The following is a 22854-nucleotide window of genomic DNA, read 5'->3' as shown; positions in this document are numbered from 1 at the left end:
CAGACTTAGCAACATCACAGACACTAGATATTTTTAACAGAAATTTGAAAACTTTCCTTTTTAAAATGGCTTACTTCTAACTTTGCAGTTTTTACAACAGTGAGAGATTTAATTATATTTTTCTGATAATGTGCTGTTATGTGCATTGCTTTTTTTTATAGCAGTTTTATAGTTTACCTTTTACCTCATTTACCTGATTTGCCTCAAATGAAAAGTGCAGTATAAGTAAAATGTATTATTATTATTATTATTAAATGTTAAACAGTAGTATAGTGTAAACAACAGAATATTCCCTTATTACATCCAGTACTTTCTGTCCTTACAACTTTCTTAAAAATTAATTGAATATGCCTTTTGTTTTTTCTTTCTGCCTGGCACTCATCTGCCCAGCATTCATCTGCTCTCTCCTGCACTCTCCTGTTCAACACTGAGCAGGATCAACAGAGGACATGTCAGCCATGTGAGCATTAGACAACCAATTTCAAAAAGGATTGCAGTACCGTGCCACTATTTTATTTAACTGTTTATTATGCATTACTGAGGCATTACTTAAAAATCCATCATCCAGCTGATATTATTTCACCCTCCTCTACTCTCTTTAAACCAGAAATAGTATAAATGCTCGATTTCCTGTCTTTATAGGCAAACTGTTCAGGACAAATAATCGGTTTCATAATATTTTATGGAAAAATGGAAAATTATGATGGAAAAATGCAAACCAAACACGACGTAATTGCCGAGGAAAATGGAAGGATTACATATTTATTAAGGATGCAATTATAACACAAACACAGAACATGAAAAAGGAAGTTAAGAATGTCTTGGGCAATTTCCTATTTTCTTTTTTTTTTCCTCCCCTTTAAAGGAAATTGGCTTTGGTAATAGCATGCAATTATCACTCTCACACACACACACACACACACACACACACACACACACACACACACACACACACAGAGAGAGAGAGAGAGAGAGAGAGAGAGAGAGAGAGAGTACATGAAACAGGATGTTTTGGGTTTCCTGGGCAACTTCCTAATATCATATTTTAAAGGAAAATGACTCCTTCCTGGCTCAGGTCTTATTTGACTGATTGCTATCAGTTGTAGATGTAAATAGAGATGTCTATATGCATCCTAAAGTAAAATTTGGTGTTCCACAAGGCTCTGTTCTAGGTCCATTGCTCTTTTCTCTATGTATGCTACCTCTGTGTACAAATATTTGTACTTGCATGCCACATCTGCTTCCATCAAAAGGCGCAGACTCTTTATTATTACCTAAAACAATTACAACCAGCTGTGCAGGGTCACAGCTTTTTCTTACAAAGCCCTACAGTTATGGAACAGCCTTCCAATTAGTTTTAGGGACTCAGACACTGTCTTAATCTTTAAGTCTACACTGAAACATATTTGTTTATCCAAGCCTTTTATTAATAGTTTTTCTCTCATGTAAAGGCACAGATCTGGAGGGTACATGGGTATAGAGTGTTCTGGGAAACTGGGATGTCTGGATGCTGTCAGATTCATGAATGCTGTCATATTCACTCAGATTTGTTGTAGCTGGAGTTGCAGAATGCCTTATGTCCTAAGGTTCCCTCATACCTGTGTTAGCCTCTGGCTCTCACTATTAGTTGTCATAGTTAGTCTTGCTGCTTGGACTCTGCACACAGTATAGTTCTTCTTAAACTACTACGGTACAAGAGCACACCTAATAATCTGTGTTCTCTCTCTCCTTCCCTCTCTCCATCAAGCTACACAATACTCCTGAGACGCCAATGATCCTGACTCTATCTGCCCTCCAATCCACCCTGATTCTTTACTTCTGCTTCCTCCTTCACCTGAGAATCACTTGCTGTTGCTGAGGATGGCCCCCAGATAACCTTACTTGGAGGGTACACGGGCATAGAGTGTTCTGGGAAACTGGGATGTTTTCCCTTTTTGAGTCCTTCTCAAGGTTTCTTACTCATGCCTCTGGATTGCTCAATATGGATAAATCTGGTTTAAACGTTTGTCTGTAAAGCTGCTTTGTGACAATGTCCATTGTTAAGAGCACTGTATAAATAAAATTGGATTGAATTGGCTTTAGTGATACAATACCAGATCTTTGGATAGATTTTCTGTCGTTTTGTTTAAGTTTTCCTGGAGAGACTTATCTTTATAACGGAAGGTTACGAGTTCAAATCCCAGCACTACCAAGCTGCCCCTGCTGGGCCCTTGAGCAAGGCCCTTAATCCTCAACTGCGCAGTCATATAAATGAGACAAATATAAAAAGCTGCTCTGATAAGGGCTGTAAATGTTTCAGATATCCACAAATAAATTCAGGACATTCTACAAGTACCTGTAGTGACCTACAGACAAATGCAACCAATCCCACAAATAAATGAAAGGGCAAATGAGGTTGTGCATGTCAAATATATTTGTAAACCAAATACTTATTTGAGAATTACAAAGATTTGTCCATCCCATTTTATATTTGTGAATCACTTACTGTTTTTCATGGCTCTATTCATTTTTAAGATATGCAACAAATATACCCCCATAAATTTACCCCTTCCTACACACTAGAGGCACTAAGAATAACCTATGCTACAATGTCATGAGGTACCAACCCAACCTTAGGACTGACTGGAAAGGTGTTCAAGATGACTGCCACACTATTGCCACCAATGTTAACTTTGTACAACCCCGAGAAAATGCACAATAACAACCAGATAGCACCAGCGCACCAGAGTTCCTTGAGTGGTACCCCTCAGAGTTATGCCCACAGGCTGTGGGCCAAGCCTCCAAAACATTTGTATCCATGTCTATTATATTTCTGTTTAACACAATAAAAAATGTTGGCAATAAAGATTTGCACACATTTTTTGAAAACTTTAAAGTTTAACCCAGAGCCTGTACAGGGAACATCTCAGGACACCAATGCAGAGAGAGCCAAGCAGAGCTAATCTATTATAGTATGTTAAGAGAGGGTAAGACAATCAGATTTCTTGTTGTGTGAAAAAAAAACCTTAGTGTACATATTACACGTGAATCAAACAGCACCACAATGACATTTTACTGCAAAATTATGTTTATTAATGTGTCTAATTTCCAATAAATTGAAAAACAATAAGAGTCTGTATGAGAAGTCATTTACAATATCTTCTAAACATGTCTGTTTCTCACAGTACCCATTGTGATTACTGCAGTGACATCAGCAGTGACTACAATAGCCTAACGAATTTCATAATGAACTGATTCATTCTGTTCAAGTATACAGTCATGGGAAAAAGAAAGTACACCCTCCTTCAATTCTATGTTTTCATTTATCAGGGCCTACATAACAATTGGGTGGTCCTCACCAATTTTTTTAAACAAACAAATAACCTCAGGTGACAACAACAAAACGCAACAGATTTCAATATGTAGTAATTTTTTTCCTAAAAGCAGACCAATATTCAGAAACAATGTGGGGAAAAAATAAATACACCCCTTTCTGTAATCATTAAGAGAGTAAATAGCAGCTAGGTGTTACTAATGAAATGCACAAGATTAGTTAATCATCAAGAAGAGTGACTCTATAAAAGCAGAACTTTTGTCAGTTTGGTGTTCTTTCGCACTCAGGTCTGTGTCTACATCATGCCAAGGAGAAGGACATCAGCCATGACCTCAGAGAAGTAATTGTTGTTGCTCATCAATCTGGGAAGGGTTATAAGGCCATCTCCAAAAAAAATTAAATTCACCATTCTACAGTGAGAAGGATTGCTTATAAAAGAAAAGTCTTCAAGACAGTTGCCAATCTTCCCAGGAGTGGGCATCACCAGCAAATTCAGTCCAAGGTCAGACTGTTTTTTGCACAGAGGTATAAAGAAAAACCCAAGAGCTTCATCATGTGACCTACAGACCTCTCCAAGCAGATTAATTATTTATGTTGATGACAGCACAATCAGAAAAAGACTGAACAAGTATGGCTTTCATGGAAGGGTGGCTAGGAAAAAGCCCCACTCCAAAATGGATATGGCAGCACAACTTGCATCTGAACAAACCTCAAAAGTTCTGGAACAATATCCTTAAGACTGATAAGACCAAGGTGTAGATGTTTGGTCATCATGCACAGCACCATGTTTGGCAAAAACCAGATACAACATATCACCACAAACACCTCATACTAACTGTCAAGCATGGTGGTGGAGGGGTGATGATTTGGTCTTGTTCTGCAGCCACAGGACCTGGGAAACCTTCAGTCATTGGGATAACAATGAATTCCAAGCACACCAGTAAATGAACATCTGAAAGGCTAAAGAAGAAAAATATCATGGTGTTGGAATGGCCAAGTCAAAGTCCAGACCTCAACCCCTTTGAGATGTTGTTGTGGGATCTTAAGATGGCTGTGCATAAACAAATGCCCTCAAACATTAATGAACTGAAGCCATGTTGTAAAGAAGAGTGGGCCAAAATTTCTCTAAAACAATGTGACACTGATAAACTCCTACAGAAAATGTGTACTTCAAGTTACTGTTACTAAAGGTGGTTCTATATGGCACTGAATTATAGGGTGTACTTATTTTTTCTATCTGGTTTCTGAATGTTGGTTTATCTATTGAGAAAGAAATGAGTATATATTGTGTTTTTTTGTTGTCAGCTAAGATTATTTGTTTACTATAGTTGGTGAGGACCACACAATTGTTATTTAGGCCCTGATAAATAAAAACATAGATTTGAAGGAGGATGTACTTTGTTTTTCCCATGACTGTACTTTTTATGTACATGGAAAGGGATATTTTAATCAAATTGCATGACTGGGTTTTATAACACTTCCCAGTTATCTTTCCCCAAGAGTATCTACCTGTAACTATAAATGTGCATACTAACCCAAACTTCTACATGAAATATTGGCATGTAAAAGAATCCAAAACAAAGTACTGTATGCATGTAGCCTTGAATACAATCATATTTACAGGAAAAAAGGACCTTAAACAGTGGTGGATGGACCTTAACACAATAGAAATTGTAGTTGCCAAAAGTGTGCTATATACCTACATTTACTGTCCACTTTAATAGTGCTCATTTATGCAGTTATTTGCATTTATGCAGTTATTTGCATAACTGCATAAATGAGAACTATTAAAGTGGACAGTAAATGTAGGTATATAGCACACTTTTGACAACTACAATTTCTATTGTGTTAAGGTCCATCCACTACTGTACTTGATGCTCACATGGCAGCAGCATCATGCAGGTACAGGTCAAGAGCTCCAGTTCATGTTCACATCAAACTTCAGAATGGTGAAAAAATGTGATCTCTGTGACTTTAACAGAAGGGCTGGTTTGAGTTTTTCAGAAACTGCTGATCTCCTGGGATATTCACAAACAGCAGTCTCTAGAGTTTACACAGAATGGTGCAAAAGACATTGAGTGACTGACAGTTCTGTGGGTGGAAACACCTTGTTGATAAGAGAGGTCAGAGGAAAACGGCAAAAAACATCTCAACATGCACAAAACATTAAACCTTGAGATGGATGTGCTACAACAGCAGAAGACCACACCAAGAACGGGAATATGAAGCTATCATGGGCACAGGCTTGCCCAAATGGACAGTTAAAAATTAGAAAACCACTTCCCAGTTTTGGTGAGTGTGGTAGCACATCCACCTCAAGGTTTGATGTGTTGTGTGTTCTGAGATGCTTTTCTGCTCACCACAGCTGTGCTTATTTGAGTTACTACTGACTTCCTGTCAGCTCAAACCAGTCTGGTCATTCTTCTCTGATCTCTCTCATCAACAAGGTATTTCAGCCTGCAGACCCTCCGCACACAGAATGTTTTTGTTCTTTTTGTGCCATTCTGTTATGTGTGAAAATCCCAGGAGATCAGCATTTTCTGAAATACTCAAACCAGCCCATCTGGCACCAACAACCATGGCACGGTTATGGATTATACATTATCTTGATCTGTATCTGTATTGTTACGCACTATGCTGCTGCCACATAATTGGCTGACTGGATAACTGCATAAATGTTCCTATTAAAGTGGATGGTGAATGTATATAATGTAATTTGCTCATATTCTTTAATATGAAAACTGCAAAATTAATGTGCAGCCTGCACGCAAATATACATACACTGGATATAAAAAGTCTACACAACCCTGTTAAAATGGCAGGCTTTTGTGGCATAATAAAAAGAAACTAATGTAAATCAGGTCCATCCTCAATGTAAAATTACATCCTATAAAAATTAACTGAAAAACATTTTAGGGGAAACCTAATAAGGTAGTTGCACAAGTGTGCACACCCCTAAACTAATACTTTGTTGAAGAACCTTTTGATTTTACTACACCACTCAGTCTTTTTGGGTAAGAGTCTATCAGTGTGGCACATCTTGACTTGGCAATATTTTTCCACTCTTTCTTGCAAAAACATTTTTAGCTGGAATCAGGTCTGGGTTCAAAACAATGATCTTTTGATTAAGCCGTTCCTTTGTTGATTTGGGTGTATGCTTCCATTCCACAAAAACCTTTCATTTTAATAGGGGTGTGTTGACCTTCTAGATCTATATAAAATATGTATATTGTAAGAGTTAATACCATAATGGTGTGACCAGAGCTGATTTAAAGATTTGACACAGGAAGGTAAATCCATTAACAAAAGGTATAAGAACTATAATTATGGTTACGCTGTGTTGCATTGGTGATGATTTTTCACTCATTAATATAACAACAGTGACAGAAACAGTGACAGTAAGGATTGTTTTTATAAGCTTTATTACAAAACTTAGGTTTTGTACACTACAGACCAAGTGCACTTGAAATCAGTGAGACAGAAGAAATCAGTGAAGAAAATGTGTCCATGACACAAGAACGCATGTTCATTATATGAACAAAACTTTCCTAAAGAGCACCACACCCTCCAGTAACCTGCATTCAGAACAGACACCAAACAGAAGCACACAGCACAATGACATGTTTCTGTATCTTAACATTATATTTACAATACAAGAACCTTGGACATGAATAAAAATAAATATATACCAAATGTAAATGTAACTTTAACGACTGTAATATAACGTTCAATGACTCTGCGTAGCAAGCTGTCTAAACTAGATCGCCTGTGTTTCCAAGCAGAGCAAATTTCCGGGCTAAAACAGCAACCAAACTGTTTACTTCCGGGATTTGCTACTCTGTTGGTAATTCACTGGCTAAGAAAAAAAAAAAAAAAAAAGACGATGCAAGACTGCATTTTGTTTAGTAGCTGATGGTACTTGTCTGATTAGCTTTACTACTATAAATCTTTACAAAAAAAGGTGCAAGAATTCAGAATGCCAATCATCAATGTAATCACAAAAAAGTATGAGCCAGTTTTTTCTCAATTGTAAACCAAAGGTCAATCAACTCAAAAACTACAGCAGATAGCAAGATTTGGCACACTGCCTACCATAAGGAGAGCTTCTCATGGAATGGCATGTCAGAGCAGGGACACTGCTATCTGGTCCAAACTGTGCAGTAGTACTGGGCATAGGGAGAATCACTCAGCAGGTCAGTAAGGTCAATAATGAACAAAAGGAGTTGATCAGAAGAAAACCTGGGTTCAACAAAAAGGTCACTTGAGTCATCCAGACACCAACCCATGCAAGGCATACAGTTTTATCATGGGAGGAATCTGCCAAGGTATTCAGTCCACTAGTGAAAGCAGCAGTAGAAACTGTGGCCCTCACCCAAATTTGATTGCCAAATTTGTTGGTCACAAGCTGGGCTGATAGGGTGGCATCTCAAGAACAGCCCTGGTGCCAGGGAGAGCCCAAAGTACAGGACTTTGTATTGGTATGTCTGTCAGACTAATTTCTCCATGGATAGACAAACAAAAAGAGATTTCAACCTCTGGCTGTAGGTGGTTCTACCTTCTTCCAATGGCAAGAGATGTTGTGTTTAGCCTGGAAGAGGCATATCTTGATGATTCTTTAATTTGCACTGAATAATGTCATTTCTTCAGAGAATACGTCAAAGACGCATAGTGGAAAAAGATGTATTGTTCTGCCAGTGATTAATGATAGAATATGTATTACATTTCTCCAGAAGTTTTAATCTTAGGACAATCCCATACAAGATTAAATAAAGTCCCCTCTTCCACATTGCATTTAATACATGTGTCTGGATTATTATCATTAAACTGGTGTAACAGGGAGGTGTTTATGGTAAAAACATACTTGCTCTATGAAAACTTTTCATTTGTGCCAGTTATTATGGCAATCCCTAACACCAGTTTTCCGCGAATCTATTATTATTAATATTAACTATGAGACTTTAAGTGTTAGATGCTGTGATAAATAGATGCTGTGATAAATACAAGCTAGCCAGCCAACATAACTGGAAATTGATAAGCCAAAGTCTTATGTAAAAATTTTTACACAGACTCAGTCCATCTGAACACTGAAAATAAGGTGGATATGGCATGAAACATGACTTGGTTTCGAAGATTTCGCATAAAATCTGTGTTGCTTCTTTTTTTCCCCCAAATGCTTCTGGTATTTCACTTCAATTCTGTTCTCTATTTTTTATCTATAGCGAAATGATGACCTAAAGCAACCAATTTTCTTTGAAAAGAAAAATATATGTGAAAACACCCTAAAAACTTGAAGTCCAAACCTTCATGCCACTCTCACGGATTTCCTTGATGAGGCTTCCTGGATTCGTAGTGGCCTCCAAATGAAATGTATACTGATTGGCTCCTGCTGCTGCCATTGGTTTAACCCACTGTTCAGGTCTGGAAACCATCATGTGCATGTCTGGAAAAAAAAAAAAAAAGAATTTCACTGCATGCTATGCAATGTGAACACTACATGACTTTCAAATACTTTGAATAATTGTACTGCACACACTAGACGACATATTACTTGCAGTCTCGTGTAGTGGTGTATACTATAGATGCGGCATCTATGCAGTGCCTGGGCTGCCTAAGTATGTGCTTAGGCCTGAATCATACTGCTATTAGCACATATCTGCAAGCACGTCAGAGCATCATGCACAGATGCCCACACAGGTGGCAGTCTTAATACTTGCACGCAACATGAGCATGTACACTAGGGGCAGTGTTGCAAACTGAGCCAGAATTTACAAATAAGGGACATAAAAAAAAACAGCAAAAACATATTGGACTTCTATGTTTCACTGTAGTAATAAAAAGAAAACAGACATTACTTTGTTTTGAAATGTGCTGGGGGGGGGAAAGAAAACTTGCATGAACAATTATAAAGTCAATTCTCACCAAAAGCATTTCTGTAACCTTGCCACTTGTCTGTATTAGATAGCATTAAACCAGTAATGTATTGAAGCACATTAATTTGACTAGTGTTTAAGTGCACAATTTTATCAATCATGGAAAGGCGATGCTTTAGATTTTTTTTTTTTTACTGAGTTCCTATTATTTACCACACCTACACTATGTCTTTATTGGGAGTCCATTAGAAGAAAAAAAAGAAAAGTAAAATGCAAGATACTGCAGAACCATTATAATGACGCTACAGTCAGTATGAAGCCTCAGAGTTCATATTCACACGTGCCACAATATCATGATTGTCATTTCAGTAAATGACAATCATGATATTGTGGCACGTGTGAAATATGGGGTTTATGGGTAAATGTGGCATGAAGACGTGTTGATGCAGTCACTTGCTTTTCTTAAGGGAGTTAACTGTGCATCATGCATATCTTTGGTGCAGTGCGTCATCCAGCCTTCAGGTGAACGTTGAGTGTTTGCAGGTAAAATATTGTGATGAAACATTGACCTGTCTTCTGCAGATTTTATCAAAAGTTTATTGTAAAATGGATTTACTTACAGTTAAGTAAATCTATTTTACAATAATGCAATTATTATTATTATTTTAATATTGTAATAATATTTTACTGTTTACATTTTACTGTTTAAAATTTTATCGATTTGCACTCAAGCTGCATTGCAAAAAATATTACTTCAAACTTTTGATAAAATCTGCAGAAGACAGGTCAACGTTTCATCACAATATTTTACCTGAATGCAAACATCTGCGGCAACCAATCAACGTTCACCTGAAGGCTGGATGACGCACTGCACCAAAGATATGCATGATGCACAGTTAACTCCCTTAAGAAAAGCAAGTGACCGCATCAACACGTCTTCTTGCCACATTTACCCATAACCCCCCCTCTCTATATTGCAACACAAGTACACATCAACACAGAAGTAGTTTGGATTTTAACTCAGTGATATCACATGCTACAATTAAAGATAAAATTTACTTTAAATGGTACAACATTTTTTTAAATATCAGTACTAATTAACATTCCAATTCATCTATATACACTTGTTCCTGTGGAGAAATATAAACAAACTTGTGTTTTGCTGTCTGTTTAATATGCTGCACCAATTTTTTTCTGTATTCTTGCACATAATCATTCATTAAAAATAAATATAGCTAGACCATTCAGATGCTGTACACTTTAAATTTCTATTTTCATTACCATTATAAGTTTTAGATTATACTTTTTCTAGGATTGTTTGTAGTATAGTGGTACTTAAAGATCCCCTCTGCAAGATTTTTTAAATGGAGGAAAGGGAGGAGAAAGAAGAGGAAAAAAATACTAAAAAATATTCCTGAACTGCTGTAAGTCACCCTTACAATCCTGTAGTATCAGGTAATTTACAGTCAGGTTTGTCAGGCTCGAATTGACGGACTGTAACATGCCAAACTAGATACGTCCTACACCTAAAGGTATGACCAAAGACCAGCACACCAATGGATTGTGTTTAAATACATTTGAGTGAAAACAGCAACACAAAGCCCGACAGCACATCCCTTTGCACAAGATGTATTAAATTCTGCTGTGTACAGCACCGTGCCTTGTTTTAGTATACTCCCTATTGAACTTTTCCACATTTTGTAGTTTGTAGTGTTACAACCTGGCATTACTATAAAATAGTCCACAAGCCCCAGAATGTTAGGCAATTTTTAAAGTGATGAAAAGTGATCTTAAATAAATTCACTGCTTAGTATTATAAACAATTTGCATATTTGCACAGACTGGTGCAAGAGAGCTGATGTCTGCTTAACTTGTCTAACGATAGTCAAATCAAACATACATCAATAGATTTTATTTCACATTACTCCAAACACAAAATTCAAAACATTGATGTAAATAAATACAGAAAATGACAGAAAATGAAGACAGCAAATTTTTTTTAATGTTAGATTGTTTTACTAATTCTGGATTGTTCTATTAATTTAATTTTTTATTGTAGCACCAATCTTCCCTGTGATTCTATATTTTTGATTAAATTTTTATAATATAAAATGTTTAAACTTGCATCCTTATTTATTTAATTATTAATTTCTTTTAAATTTATACATATTGTTTATTGCTTTAACTCTTGTCTAATTTGTTGGGGGGGAGGGGTACTGCTCTTATATTTGAGTGATATAGCAAAATACTACAATGTTAAAATGAGCTTGTATGCAAATGTGTAAAAGGTTGGCAGGTCTTTCTCAGCTCATGACATCTCTTACATTATAGCTAATATCAAAAAATTCCTTACATTTAAAATTAATGTTTACAGTTGCATTTTTATGACTGTTTTATCTTGAGGAAAATATTTCAGTTTTCATTCACAGACTCCAATGTCTGACCCACTCCAAACTAATAAATGAACAATAATTTTGAACGATTTGATATACTGTTGGGTTTCTTTATTTCAGGTTAAGAATTTGTGAATAAATGAAGTAAAGGTGTAAATCTCAGGCTTCCGATAATAATCGGAAATTGTGATTGTGTGATTGTCTTCTGAATGGAAATAAAGCATAATGAAATCTTCTAGCTGCTTAACTTACAGATCTGCCATAAGTACATAATTGTGTGCCCCATGATTTATATTCAGCACAAATAGTCTTTGAAAGTAACACATGAAAGACTGTAGTTAGAATCAGGATAAGCAATGCAAAATTATTTGCACCTTTGATAAAAGTTAATCCATTTCTGGGAAGCAAGAACCTAGTAAGGATCTCTCAACTGTACATCAAAAATGGCTTGTCTAACTGAACACAACATAATCTTCTATCACCTCTATTAAATCACTATAACCTAAATGAAAAGGAAATAAGGAGATGGATGATGGACAGCCTATAGAATTAAAAAAAATAAATAAAAAACACCTCACCTTTTTACCTTTTCTCCTTATACTTTCATTGCGGTCTTAAATATATTTGTAAAATAGGTATGTATATACACCCTAATGTACAACTGCTGCTTTCCACTGTTGAGCATTTGTGGATTTTAATGTCGAACACCCCTAATGCTGCCATCTTTACATCGCGCCTACACACTATATAAAATGCACAGTGTTTCCCTAGTTTTGACTTCTTTATGCAGTCCAGGCCATGTAGCCACTGATTACTCACTAGCATCCATTATCGGATATTTAGTCTGCACACAAATTGAGCTTTAACTCAATGGCAGTTATGCTAGGTCAAGCTAAGTAGGTTACAGAGCCCAGTGCTGCTGGAATGACACTCTGCAACTTGCCCGTATTTTGTGAAACAAACTTTTTGTTGGTATGCTTTAAAAAAAATAATAATAATAAAACGTGAGATTTATAATAATGGACATGGAACTTGTGGAAATAAAGTATGCATTTATCTACCTGAGAGTTAAATGCCGATCAATAATCATTTGTACTACTTAAACTAATCATTGGTGATTAATGCCTTTTGTGTGTAAGTGGACTTTGGTATGTGTGCTTTGACATGGAAGGGTGCTGAGTAGGAGTGGACTTCGGTATGTGTAGCTTGATGTTGAAACTACACGGGGTTAAGAGCTTGTGTAACTGTCAAGTATATAAAATGTTTGCTTGGTGGTTAGAGACTGGTGGAGGTATACTGTGTGCACGCTCACCCCTCCCGCCGTAAATTGCAAAAAAACAATTGAATTAATGGCATGGATTTGGTCTTCCGTATATTGATTTATTAAATTGTTTTCCACAGACTTTAACCTTTTAACCTTTTATTTAATTTACTCTCTTAAAGTAACATCTTAATCTTCTCATGTCTACTTTACACAATGTGTTAATTGTCCTTTAAACTTCATTAATGACCACAACACTGGTTTATACTGGAGATTTTTGGCTGACTGTTCTTATCCCAGCAGAGACACTGAGGGTTTTAAAAACACCAAAGAAACCAGCACCACACACAGTCATGTCAGTAATAATATCTGCTCAGTGGTGGTGGTCCTATGGTTTCCATGAAGAGACCAGCCAGAAAGGTACAGAAAATCTGATGAGCTAGAGTAATTATTCACCTACAGTGGATATAATAAGTCTACATACCCCTGTTAAAATTGTTTTTGTAATGTAAAAAAAATGAAGATAGACCAAGATAAATCATGTCAGACATTTTCCACCTTTAATGTGAACAACATTCAAGTGAAAAACAAACATTTACGGGGAGAAAAAATAAAAATAAAAAAGTACAATAACCTGGTTGTACAAGTGTGCACACCCCTTAACTAATACTTACTGTTAAAGCACCTTTTGCTTGTAACACAGCACTCAGTCTTTTTGAGTAAGAGACTACCAACTTAGCACATCTTGATTTGGCAATTTTATTCCACTCTTCCTTGGAAAGATCTATCAAATGTCAAAGAGATCTCTTGTGCACAGCCCTCTTCAAGTCATTCCACAGGTTTTAGATCTGGGTTCTGATTGGGCCGTTCCAAAATGTTGACCTTGTGCTCTGGGTCGGTATCTTGCTGGAATGTGAAATGTTTTATACCAAAATAGACTGGTATTCTGAGCTATCCATGATTCCCTCTAACTTGACTAGAGCCCCAGTCCCAGCTGAAGAGCAGCAGCCCCATAGCATGATGCTGCCACCACCATGCTTCACTGTGGGTGTGGTATTCTTTAGTTGATAAGCTGTCTTGCTTTTGTGCCAAATAAATCTTTTAGAATACACACCACACACAGTGTGACCATAACACATTTTCCTACATTGTTTGGGTTCATTTAGGTGGGCTTGGATTTTTTTTCATCTAGTCACCCTACACCATAACCCAGATTTTTCATCTAGTCACCCTACACCATAACCCAGACGTGTGAAGAATAAGAAAAATTGTTGTCACATGCAGGGAGTGACCAGTACTTGCCACATATCCCTGCAGCTCCTTTAATGTTTCAGGTCTCTTGACAGCCTCCCTGATAAGGTTTCCTCTTGTTCTTTCATCAATTTTGGAGGGATGACCTATTCTTGGTAATGTGACTGTGGTGCCCCATTTTCTCCACTTGCTGATGATTGCCTTCATGGTGTTCCATGGTGCACCTAATGTTTTGGAAGTTCTTTTGAACCCCTCTCCTGATTGATATCTTTCAACAATGAGATCCCATATATGCTTTCTAAGCACTTTGCAGACCATGGCTTCAGCAGTCAGATGAAACCAAGCAGATGTCAAGAAAATCCTCCAGAAACAGCTGATCTTTATGTGGGGTTAGAAGTGCTTAATCAGAAGCACTTCAGTGATGACGTGTATGACAATTACAGTCAGGTCCATAAATATTGGGACATCAACACAATTTTAACATTTTTGGCTCTATACACCACCACAATGGATTTCAAATGAAACAAACAAGATGTGCTTTAACTGCAGACTGTCAGCTTTAATTTGGTATTTACATCCAAATCAGGTGAACGGTGTAGGAATTACAACAGTTTGCATATGTGCCTCCCACCTGTTAAGGGACCAAAAGTAATGGGACAGAATAATAATTATAAATCAAACTTTCACTTTTTAATACTTGGTTGCAAATCCTTTGCAGTCAATTACAGCCCAAAGTCTGGAACGCATAGACATCACCAGACGCTGGGTTTCATCCCTGGTGATGCTCTGCCAGGCCTCTACTGCAACTGTCTTCGGTTCCTGCTTGTTCTTGGGGCATTTTCATGTAAGTTTTGTCTTCAGCAAGTGAAATGCATGCTCAATTGGATTCAGGTCAGGTGATTGACTTGGCCATTGCATAACAGTCCACTTCTTTCCCTTCAAAAACTCTTTGGTTGCTTTTGCAGTATGCTTTGGGTCATTGTCCAGCTGCACTGTGAAGCGCCGTCCAATGAGTTCTGAAGCATTTGGCTGAATGTGAGCAGATAACGTTGCCCGAAACACTTCAGAATTCATCCTGCTGCTTTTGTCAGCAGTCACATCATCAATAAATACAAGAGAACCAGTTCCATTGGCAGCCATACATGCCCACGCCATGACACTACCACCACCATGCTTCACTGATGAGGTGGTATGCTTAGGATCATGAGCAGTTCCGTTCCTTCTCCATACTCTTCTCTTTCCATCACTCTGGTACAAGTTGATCTTGGTCTCATCTGTCCATAGGATGTTGTTCCAGAACTGTGAAGGCTTTTTTAGATGTCGTTTGGCAAACTCTAATCTGGCCTTCCTGTTTTTGAGGCTCACCAATGGTTTACATCTTGTGGTGAACCCTCTGTATTCACTCTGGTGAAGTCTTCTCTTGATTGTTGACTTTGACACACATACACCTACCTCCTGGAGAGTGTCCTTGATCTGGCCAACTGTTGTGAAGGGTGTTTTCTTCACCAGGGAAAGAATTCTTTGGTCATCCACCACAGTTATTTTCCGTGGTCTTCCAGGTCTTTTGGTGTTGCTGAGCTCACCGGTGCGTTCCTTCTTTTTAAGAATGTTCCAAACAGTTGTTTTGGCCACGCCTAATGTTTTTGCTATCTCTCTGATGGGTTTGTTTTGTTTTTTCAGCGTAATGATGGCTTGCTTCACTGATAGTGACAGCTCTTTGGATCTCATCTTGAGAGTTGACAGCAACAAATTCCAAATGCAAATAGCACACTTGAAATGAACTCTGGACCTTTTATCTTCTCATTGTAATTGGGATAATGAGGGAATAACACACACCTGGCCATGGAACAGCTGAGAAGCCAATTGTCCCATCACTTTTGGTCCCTTAACAAGTGGGAGGCACATATGCAAACTGTTGTAATTCCTACACCGTTCACCTGATTTGGATGTAAATACCCTCAAATTAAAGCTGACAGTCTGCAGTTAAAGCATATCTTGTTCGTTTCATTTGACATCTATTGTGGTGGTGTATAGAGACAAAAATGTTAGAATTGTGTCGATGTCCCAATATTTATGGACCTGACTGTACTTTTGAACACGAGTTTGAATGTCATTAATTCTGAGCACAGTCACATGCCCCATTATAAAAGGATGTGCACACTTACAGTGGATATAATTCTACGTACTCCTATTAAAATGGCAGGTATTTGTGATGTAAAAAATCAAAACCAAGTTAAACCATGTCAGAACCTTTTTCACCTTCATTGTGATACACTTTTCTTCTGGCACATTCTAACAACTCTATTTAGCAGATTTAGCCCAGATCCAGAGCGTGTTCAGTTCATGAGTCTACATCAATCTGTTACAGATCCGCCGGTGGGAAATCTGCACATTTGTGGCAGATGCGGCTCTCACATTGCCATCTTGAATCATCTATTCATGCAACTATAGATGCAGTGAAGTCGAGTCACAGCCACAATATTAATTACACAAAATTAATTTGCTTAGGAGACAACTAATATGTTCAATCATTCTGTACATAGGTACATGAAATTTGAGCTTTATTTATCAGCCTGCTCACGGACTAGGTGGTCTGCCCCTTTCACCCAAACATATAGACCGCTAAAAAAGCAGAAAAAAGCTATCAACTTGTGAATGTTTTATGAATATGATTTTATTAGTCATCAGATGTGTAATCTTGTTTTTGTTTCTGATTACATACATTTTAATAAATGAAAATCGCTCCTAGCGCATGAATATCTTAAGTAACTAAGTTACTAGCCAGCTAACGTGAGCTAACTAGCTAAGCTGCATTTTTTATTATGAAATCCATTTAACTATAACAATTTTAACTCGGTTAAAATAAGATGTTTAAATTGGTCATGCGTTGCAAACTTTGTTTTGGCATTTTTTTTAATCTGTAGCTAATTAGTGAGATGATTAGTAGCCTCCAAACTTTAGCTACTTTGGTCAGATTGATACAGTAGCATTACCGCAGGCAGAAAGCTCAATGCATGGCTCAAGACATCTACATTTGGAGTATTATGTTCTGTTTTCAATATATATAAATATACAGAATATAATGTAAATATCAAGTGTGTACTGACCTGACATTGGACTGAGTGTAATATATAACGTTCCCTAAAATTTGTATGACACCCTTAATTTAAGCACAATAATGTCATGGTTGAATAATCTCATTGTGTAACTCTTGTCTTTTGTAGTCGTGTTGTATGTTATTTAGCCCACGCTGTTCTTGCCAATGCATATCTAGTTCTTGTTTGTTTTGTTTCATGTTCATAGTCTGTGTTTTCGTGCGTTTCACTCTAATAGACACCAATCTGCACTTGCATCCACCTCCGCTATCCGTGACAGAAAGCTAGACCCAACTATGGATGCAGCAGTTTTTTTCAAGGGCCAACAAGATCTCCTGGAAAAGAATGGCCTGATGTGTAAACTACAGGGAAAGAAAGAATGGGTCAGTACCACGCAGGAATGGCTCAAATGGCTCCTGTGCAGGCTGGAACCATCTCGCACCCTCCCTGCTCCACTGAGGATGTCACTCTGCCTTGTTAATTCAATTCAATTTTATTTGTATAGCGTTTTTAACAATGGACATTGACACAAAGCAGCTTTACAGAAATATATAGAGGACGTCCCTCTGTCCCTCTGCCACACAGAGGATTTTGTTACAGCTCATGGCTTTGCTATAGGCATCACTCCGTCTTCCTGCTCCACCAAGGACCTCGCTATGCTACAAGGCTCATCCTCGGACGTCTCTCTGCCTTCCTACACCACTAAGGATGTTGCTCTGCCTCCTTGCACCACTGAGAATGTCACTCCACCTCCTCGCTCCGCCTCCCTGCTCCCTGAAGACGTCACTCTGCCTCCTTGCTTCGTGGTGTGCATCCCTCCTCCCTCTTGCTTCACAGAGGCCTTCATGGCCCCGTTTTGCTTCGTGGAGCACTCTGGCCTCACAGTGGACTTCGCTCCCTCTGGATCTGCTAAATGTATTGCTCCCCATGGACCTTGTCTGCCTAAGGGCCCCCATCAGCAAGGAGACACTTTGCTTGGTTGTCCAGGACCCCCGTGAACTGCATATTGTGCTTTGGAAGCTGCACGTTAAGGGTGGGTTTTGTCAGCTGAATGGTATTGGCGCAGAAATATACTTCCCAGCAGCCCAAGCACATCACATGATCAAGTCACATGCTTCACTGATTACCCATTTCCTGTTTCACCTAAAAAGTGTCCCTATTTAAGCTCTGGATTCTGTGTGTCTCATTGTGTAGCTTTTGTATTTTGTTGTCACGTTGTATGTCATTTAGCCCACATTGTGTTCATGTCCTTGCCATGCGTATGTAGTCCTTGTTTGTTCTGTTTCATGTTCATAGTCTTTGTTTTCGTGTGTTTCACTCGAATAGACACCAATCTGCAAGTGCATCTGCCGCCGTTATCAATCCATGACAAATAACTATGCAAAAAATATTACCACTATTACTGTATGTTTACAATTGTGGTCAAGCCTTTATTATTATTATTATTATTATTATTATTATTAAAAATGTTTTTTCTGGCAGTAACAGCTAGAAAATAAATCTTTAGGAATGTGTATGAACTATTAGTCTTGTATAAAAATTTTATGTTTATACATATAGTTCTGGCAAGATAATGTCTGTTATAAGAATTAAAATGGCATTTAAGTATTTGGAAGATAAAAATGTTAAAATATGGCATTTATTAGCACTTATATGCAAATAAAGCTACAGGATAATAAACTGGTCAGGGAGGCTGCCAAGAGGCCTACAGCAACATTAAAAGAACTTAACCAACTTCTGGCAAAAACTTGCTGTCACATGTAGGGAGCAACCATCTCCCAAATTCTTCATATGTCTGGGCCATAAGGCTGGCAAGACGGGAAGCCTTTATTTAACCAAAAATAACATCCAATCCTGGCTAAAATTTGCAAAAAAAATAAAATAAAATAAAATATTACATCCAGTCTCCCAAATCCATGTGGAATAATGTGTCATGGTCTGATGAGACCAAAGTTGAACATTTGAAGCACACCTCCAAATCTTGTTTGGCTTCACCAAAACAAGATCAAGGTTTCGCAATGGCCCAGCGAGAGTCCAGATCTAAATCCAACTGAAAATCTGTGGGGTGACCTAAAGAGGGCTGTGCACAGGAGATTAATGCTTTTGCTAAGTCAAGATGTGCCAAATTGATTTTCTCTTACCCAAAAAGATTGGTAAAATCTAAAGGTGCTTCAAGTAAGTATTAGTTTAGGGGTCTGTACACTTGAGCAACCAGGTTATTGTACTTTTTTTTTTTCCCTAATATGATTATTGTTTTCACTTTAATTAGGGCCCAAGCATTGAAAGTGCACAGAACCCTATTGTTTTCCTAAGGATTATTTAAAAATATATATATTTTTTCAAGGTCTCGAGGGCTTTTGGAGCCCTTAACATGCTCAAAAACTCATGAAGTTCGGCCCAGGCAAAGGGTAGCACATGATTTTTGATATCTCAAATAGTGTTGCCATGGTAACGCATCAAACATTAACACTCTTTTCGGGTGCTCTTGAGGCTCTTAGCATGCTTAATATTTCATGAAATTTGGCACAGACATCAGAGCTGTCGGCCGTTAGGCTGAGACAAAAGCTGAGACATGGGCATGGAGGGGGGCTCTGACTAAAGTGGTGGGGTCAGTTTTACCTACAGCCACCAGATTCGGTACATATATTGTTCTCATCAAGCCGGACAACTTTCAAAATGACAGTCATTAGCTCCACCCAACAGGAAGTAGGTCATTTTGGATTTGATGTGCTTTTTTTTTTTTTTTAAATTGCAGGCTCTGAACTTTTAAATACTCCTCCTAGGGGATTCATGCAATTCTCTCCAAATGTGGTCAACATTATGCCAAGACACTGAAGATTGAAGATGCTAAATTGTGAACTGATTTTTGATATCTCGAATGGTGTGGCCATGGCCCAACTACACATTTTTTCACTATAATTAATTAATGGCTAATAAGGATAACAACATATATCTCTTAGCTTCTTCATGCATTATATCACCAAATATGAGCTGTACTGCTCGGGCCTGTCGTCTCTGCTTGCAGCTATATTTTTTCACTTGAATTTTATTGGTTGGTATATTACTGGTTTATTTTTTTTTACATCACAAAAGCCCACAATTGTAACAAGGGTGTGTAGACTTTAAATCCACTGTATATGGTTAGTTTACCTAACTATCATGGCTTCAGTATGCACTTCATACTTCAGTTGCTTTATCACATTTCTTAAGAATTACATTTCTTAAGAATTTTACACAGCAATATTAAAACAGCAGAATACTGAAAGCATACACTGTGTATGCACAGAGGTGGATGTGTCAGTATTACTGATGTCTCCATTTGAAACATCTGATTAGCAATGAATCACCACATAACAGAATTTAATGATAAATGCTCAAACTACAACTTACCAAAGAAAGGATTTGGACCCACAGCTTTCCGGAGACATTCTACCATCGGATGGCCAAACGTGATGTTCGGAACAAAATGCCTTCAGATAGGTTGGAGAATTGCTTGTTAGATGTTTACTAATTCAACTCCTACTTTGTTAAATGCAGGGTGAATTCAGGTATATTGGGACATTGGGTAAATTGGAGCCATTTAACTTTGCAGCATTTATTTTCTGGGCCGCTAAGTGAAAGTCAAAACTTACGTTACTAATCCCTTTCAGTGGAACTTCTTGATAGGAGTGTGAGTGTAATAGGATGTGAGACTATACCGTATTATGATAACATACCATAATCATACCTTAACATATTGTACTATATATTATTTACATCCCACTACTATGGTTAAATGATATATTGATGGATTTTATGTGCATTAAACATTTTTTTTTCTAATAAAACATCTTAAGAAGGAGGGGAATAAAAGGTACACTGTGAAATATTGAACATAGTATGCAGAGATTTTAAGTTAGTGTACTCTGTTCATATGAGTTTGGAGACTGATATCAGTGTTTGTTTTTTAAGATACTGTGTTATGCTGCTACTGTGAGATAAATTATGAAACATTACTTACCTTTTAATGTTTTTTTTTTTTTTTACTGTGATTTTACTTAATCTGTACATACTTTTATTAAAAGTTTTAATAAAGAGTTTTAGAAAAGATAAATTTGGGAAATACTGGACAATAACCCCATTAATGTTTTTATTAATGTAAGAAATGAATTACAGAACTTTTCTCAGGCCAACATCTTAATATATATTTAGTTTTACTTAGTCTACTCTGTTCATACAATATTAGAATATGTTGATTTTTGGAGAAGTTTTTGGAGAAGTCCTGTTATTGGATTTTGATTTACTGATGCCATAAATAAGTAAATAAATGAACAAATGCGCCACTGAGTACAAAAGTAAAACCACCAAACATGCGTCCCAAGTTATCAAGCATGTCATTATTATTATTTTTTTTTTTTTCTTCTTTCAGTAAGCTGTAACAAAAAGGTGAGCCATTTTTCTTTAGAATATGATATAGACATTTTTTCCTTCACATGTAGATAATCAACACCTTGGGGATATTAATGGCAAGAAAGTTTTCAGTTGCAAATTCAATTGTCCCAATATATCTAAAATTACCCTACTTATGTATAACATGGACGAATATTTTGCCCTTAATCCTTTACGTATATTTCTATTTAAATAAGTTTACATTAAAACACACTCGTTAAAATCTAGTTAATAATTAATACCTTGATGATTAATTAATTTGTTCGTATCAAAATAAATTTCTGCACTGTTTTCACGTTCATCTATTTGAAACTTTTTTTTTTTTTTTTTTTTTTTACAATACAGGAAATCAGATTAGCTAAGGAGCTAAAGGAGAAGATTCACAGCTGCTGATCAAATTAAACTCCTGCTTGGCAGTTTTGATACAGCGAAACTTGCAGGCTAAAATTAATAACAACTTTCTAAACTCAACCTTGACCACGCTGCATTAGCCGAAAGCACAGCTTGTATGTAAAAATGTAAGTAATTAGGTTTCGGCCGCCCCGCTGACCCACGCATCAGGACTTTTAACTTGCTACAGATGGCGCGAGCTGAACTCATAAAGCTACCTCCGCAGGTTAAAAAACACTGTTATGAAAATAACAGACTGTTACAGCTCACCCGTCCATAACGTCCAGGTGTAAATAGTCAGCGCCACACTCCATCATCCGCTCGCATTCCCTCCCCAGCTGGGAAAGATCGCTACTCAAAACCGAGGGCCCAATCTTAGCTGTGTATGCCATCTCTCACACGCCGCGCGGCCAGCTCTCTGCGCATGCGCGCTGTAAACAGCAACGGCTCACTTGCACTCAGTGCTATGATTCGTTTTCCGTTTCGAAATAGGACTGCTCAAGCGTTTCCGGTAGCAATGATCATATTTGTCATTGTTTGTCCTTTGAAATAGAAGAGAAACTCAAACATGCAGTGAATTTCCCCTAGACAGCAGACTGTGAGTGTGGTTAAGGATGTGGTTATAGATGATGAGTGCCCCTGTTTCCCTGTGGAGATTGGATTTGGACTTGATGCCTTCCTGCTGTGAAAATTCACTCAAATTTAACTTTGACCCAGTTTACAATTACTTTTTCAAAGCATAACCAATAAGATGAACCCTCATATCTGACATAGCAAAGACACAAACGAACCGAAACACATGCTCTTTTGAGCTGAAAAGAGACTTGAGTTTGAAGCCAGTTAAGCAGGTTTC

General features: G+C 37.4%; 1 protein-coding gene across 2 annotated transcripts in view; it reads right to left on the bottom strand.

Annotated features, from left to right (window-relative positions):
- The window catches only part of rpe (ribulose-5-phosphate-3-epimerase), a 35071-nt gene extending 12626 nt beyond the window's left edge, over positions 1-22445 (bottom strand). Inside the window, exons 1-3 of one of the 2 annotated variants that reach the window (XM_026936358.3) lie at positions 22272-22445; positions 20574-20653; positions 8614-8753 (exon numbers count right to left, since the gene is read on the bottom strand). In XM_026936358.3, coding sequence (XP_026792159.1) covers positions 8614-8753; positions 20574-20653; positions 22272-22393 — 342 coding nt within the window. In that variant the 5' untranslated portion in view covers positions 22394-22445. The remainder of the gene's footprint in view (positions 1-8613; positions 8754-20573; positions 20654-22271) is intronic. The other variant, XM_026936364.3, reaches the window with a different exon arrangement.
- Positions 22446-22854: the final 409 nt, after the last annotated feature.

The sequence above is a fragment of the Pangasianodon hypophthalmus genome, chromosome 5 (genome assembly GCF_027358585.1).
Source record: "Pangasianodon hypophthalmus isolate fPanHyp1 chromosome 5, fPanHyp1.pri, whole genome shotgun sequence".
NCBI classification, from domain to species: domain Eukaryota; kingdom Metazoa; phylum Chordata; class Actinopteri; order Siluriformes; family Pangasiidae; genus Pangasianodon; species Pangasianodon hypophthalmus.
Note: the sequence above shows the minus strand (reverse complement) of the source record. Positions and strands in the feature narration are given on the sequence as shown.